At 41.0% G+C, this 3,686-nt stretch overlaps 1 protein-coding gene and 1 pseudogene across 1 annotated transcript; both read right to left on the bottom strand.

Moving 5' to 3' along the window:
* Positions 1-1,110: 1,110 nt before the first annotated feature.
* On the bottom strand, positions 1,111-2,704 carry LOC122761981 (very long-chain acyl-CoA synthetase-like). The gene is made up of 2 exons (XM_044017175.1): positions 2,587-2,704; positions 1,111-1,755 (listed from the first exon to the last, which is right to left on the bottom strand). Exons 1-2 carry the CDS (start codon positions 2,695-2,697, stop codon positions 1,579-1,581), a joined length of 288 nt encoding a protein of 95 aa, XP_043873110.1. The 5' UTR covers positions 2,698-2,704; the 3' UTR covers positions 1,111-1,578.
* Positions 2,705-3,188: 484 nt separating this feature from the next.
* LOC122761980 overlaps positions 3,189-3,686 on the bottom strand; it is a 4,992-nt pseudogene continuing 4,494 nt past the window's right edge.

The following is a 3,686-nucleotide window of genomic DNA, read 5'->3' as shown; positions in this document are numbered from 1 at the left end:
GCGCGACACAGTGACTTCTAAAGCAGTCGTTTTCAGTGTAACTGAATCATTAGAATCAGTTTATTAAAAAGATTTGTTGAGTACTTCCTCCATGACCGGAGCACAGACACCTGTTCGGTTTGATTCTTGTGTCAGACACCTTGCTCATGCCTCTTCAAGAGCACTCTGACCAATCAGTGTACAGCAGTATGATGACGTCACGCACAGTAACGGCTCAGCTCGCTTGGAACCAGACCAGGTACTAAAAAGTACCAGGTACTATCGCTAAAGGAAAAGCAAATAAGAAACACATGCAAAGCCACGCCGTGCCGTGCCGTGCCGCTACCATGTAGTGGAAAGTACCATCAGTGTGTTTCTATACTGACATAATCAAGGCTGACAACACTGTGTGCTGAGAAGCAGCCGGAGATACTTTTACTTAAAAAACTTATCTCACTACTAGACAACATTATCTGACTGGAAACGGAACCACTCACTCTACCACACCAAAATCCATAGAGAAAATCATGTGTGTGTGTGTGTGTGTGTGTGTGTTCAGTTCATTACATCAGTGAGGTAAATCTGAACAAAGTATTTCAAACATCAACGAGACAAAATAACACATTTGAACTTTTGAACAAAAACTCAACTGTGTGCTGTGATGTAAAACCTGAGGACCAGTTCCTAGACTATCAAGACCACAAGGATTCCAGAGTCCAGACGCTCTGGCAGTCACCCAGGATTCATAGAACCATAGTTACAGATAAAAACAATGAATGTAAAATCATGTAGGCTCATGAAAAATAATAACCAAATACTGTATATTAACTGCACTACATAATATAATAACTGTTCATATATTATTACGGTGGTATGGTAGCTCAGTGGTACATGCCGATGTGTCTTTGGGCAAGACAGTAAGAAAGAGGGATTGAAAATTCACTGCCCCAGTGAATGTGTGTGAATGGGTGAATGAACTGTAGCGTGAGTTGTCATCTATAAATACAAACCATTCACCATAAATAAGTACAACTCTATATTAAATACAGTTATTGGTAGAATTGCTAACCAGTTGTTGGAGATGTGCAAACTACGACAACAGAGAATGAGATGGAGATAGAGAGAGAGAGATCGTAATATCTTTCTTTATAATAGTGTCATTAAAAATCACAGCAGCACTTGTGAGAGCCTGAGGTTTGTGTCGCTGTGTATTCCACACACTCTCACACAGGTTAGTGTTTGTCGTGTGTGGACGTTGGTGTGGGAGAGTGAGTGGTTTACAAAGTGACACACACGTCAGGTCCCACTCGGAGGGTGCACACAGACTATGTGAACCCCACACACACACACACACAAAACCTGAACTACCACCTAATTGTTGTAACAGTGGTTACAAATAAACTGATACGGACCCTGAGAAGTGTAAAAATACTTTAAGTTCCCTGTGAAACTGCAGCAGGTCAGGACATCAGACTGAGGAGACAGACGGAATGTGGTCACGTATACACTTGAAATGTGAGGTGAACACTTGTGACTGGATGTTAATGATCTCAGAAATGTGACCATGATACAGAGGATCATTCTCCTGACTGAACATGCTTATAAATTAATCTTTCCTGACACAATATCTTGATACACAGATCCAGTCATAATGATATAATCCTTCTGAGAGATATCTAAGTAGAAGAGAGGGTCCCTGATGATATCCACATTAAAACCTTCCTGGACCAGCTGCATCTTTTTCTGCTTGAAGGTCTCAGTCACATCCAGAGAGGTCTGAAAACAAACACAGAGACACAGGTGAATAAAATGAGTTGAATGCAAGTTGTTCAATTAATGAATATGATGAAGGGGGAAAAAAGTCTGCTATGTACATGGTCGGACATCTTTTCATATTCACAGGGGCGGAGGTACAAGCATGTGTGCACTCGTTTCAGGCTTAAAACCAAAGGCCAAAAAGAAGGCAGCAAGACTCAGTGCTGCAAAAGAGAGAGTCTCACAGAGAGACAAAACTTTGCCTCTCCTGTTCATAACAAGTCAAGTCAACTTGACCTGGTAAAGTAAAACAAAGCAAAGGGTACAAGAAGTTGCAAAACATAAAACAAAAAATAGAAACATGCAGAACCCCAGCGTCCAAGCCCACCCACTGCTCCATTGACTCCCAGAGAAGCTGAGCTTCAGTGGAAGTGTCATTTTTGCCACATTTGTCCCATCACCGTCGAGCTCACCGCAGTGACTTACGTCATCCGTGATAAACGGCTGATTCTGAACGCACTAGTGACATTTTCTAATGGAGTCCTAACACACGCTTAGTATTGAAATGTAAATACAAAACTACATATTTGACATTTTAGAGGAAGTTGAGCTTGCACTTGCTGTCTTAGAGCGCTCAACGCTGGTGTGCAAACATCTGCACTTCAATCAGAAAAAGAATAAACCATGAGGAGTCACAATTGTCCAGAATAAAATATATAATAATAATAATATAATGTATTGTACATCAACCTAAGTCATAGAAGGTCCATCTCATCCTAAAGAGAAGACAAGAGGATGTGGTTGAGACATTAAAACATGCATGACGTCACAGAACAGCTGCATGTCTCTTACCTGCACTCTGAGAAACCGTGGCCAGGCATAGGCAGGAAGTGCTCGTGCCAAATGGTTGAAGAGTTGTGGTCCATTTAATTTGTGATCGTGTTGTAACACAATAGCAGCCATCCCTGCTCGACCCTAACGTCCTGCACAAACAGATGGAACGAACAATAGAACGCTTACTGCCACACTTCCTGCTTCCAGCTGGTACTGAATGTACCCCCACACTGCACCAGGATGAAGTGACTGAGGGGGCTTTTACAATAACAATGTTTTCTAGTAACCTAATAATGTACTGATTTAAACATGGACAAGCAAAATAACAACATGAAACGAGTACATTACAAAAGAACCACTCCAGCCTAGAGTCACATTATTTTTGTACCAATGAAGCTGAAACAACAGAGGCAGAATAACAAATTCCTAATGTGAACTATTTGTATAATATAAATTGAAGCAAGTTCAAATTATACTCTACATGACACTAGCGGGATGATACTCGCCTGTGATGTTTCATTCGGATGAAAAACTGCTTCAGTTAAACAAGGAATGACTTTTTGTCACCATTTTGAAATGACTGGCGTCACAAGATGCCATGAAAACACACGCGCGCGTGTTCATGTGTCGCAGCACTGACCTGGGACTGTGACGCCATACACACTGGCCTCTTTGATAAACTCGAGAAGACCGACAACCTCCGACACCTCTGTCGTGGATACGTTCTCTCCTTTCCATCTGTGGGACACAAGGTGAGGTGCAGGTGAACGTGCCATGAATTCAGACACAGATACATCTCTATAAATAACAGACAGCATATATTATGATGTATGATTCCTTTGATAAAAAGCCTTTTCGGCATTTAAAAAGTCTTCTATTAAGTGGAGTAACTGTAAATAATGTTTAAAAGTCTACGCATGTTAAAATATATATGTCTATTAGGAATAAATCCTAAGCGCTGGGGGATTTTCTGTAAAATAAAATAAAATCCGGCTTGGTCTACATGTGACATAAACCGAGGATGAAGTGATCAGTAATCCTGGATTTTACAATAAACTTAGCAAAGCAGAAACAGCACATTTGTTATTACGGTCAAAGTACCTGAAGGTGTCTCCGAT

The sequence above is a fragment of the Solea senegalensis genome, unplaced genomic scaffold (assembly GCF_019176455.1).
Source record: "Solea senegalensis isolate Sse05_10M unplaced genomic scaffold, IFAPA_SoseM_1 scf7180000015132, whole genome shotgun sequence".
NCBI lineage: Eukaryota > Metazoa > Chordata > Actinopteri > Pleuronectiformes > Soleidae > Solea > Solea senegalensis.
This window is presented reverse-complemented; position numbering and strand designations above follow the sequence as displayed.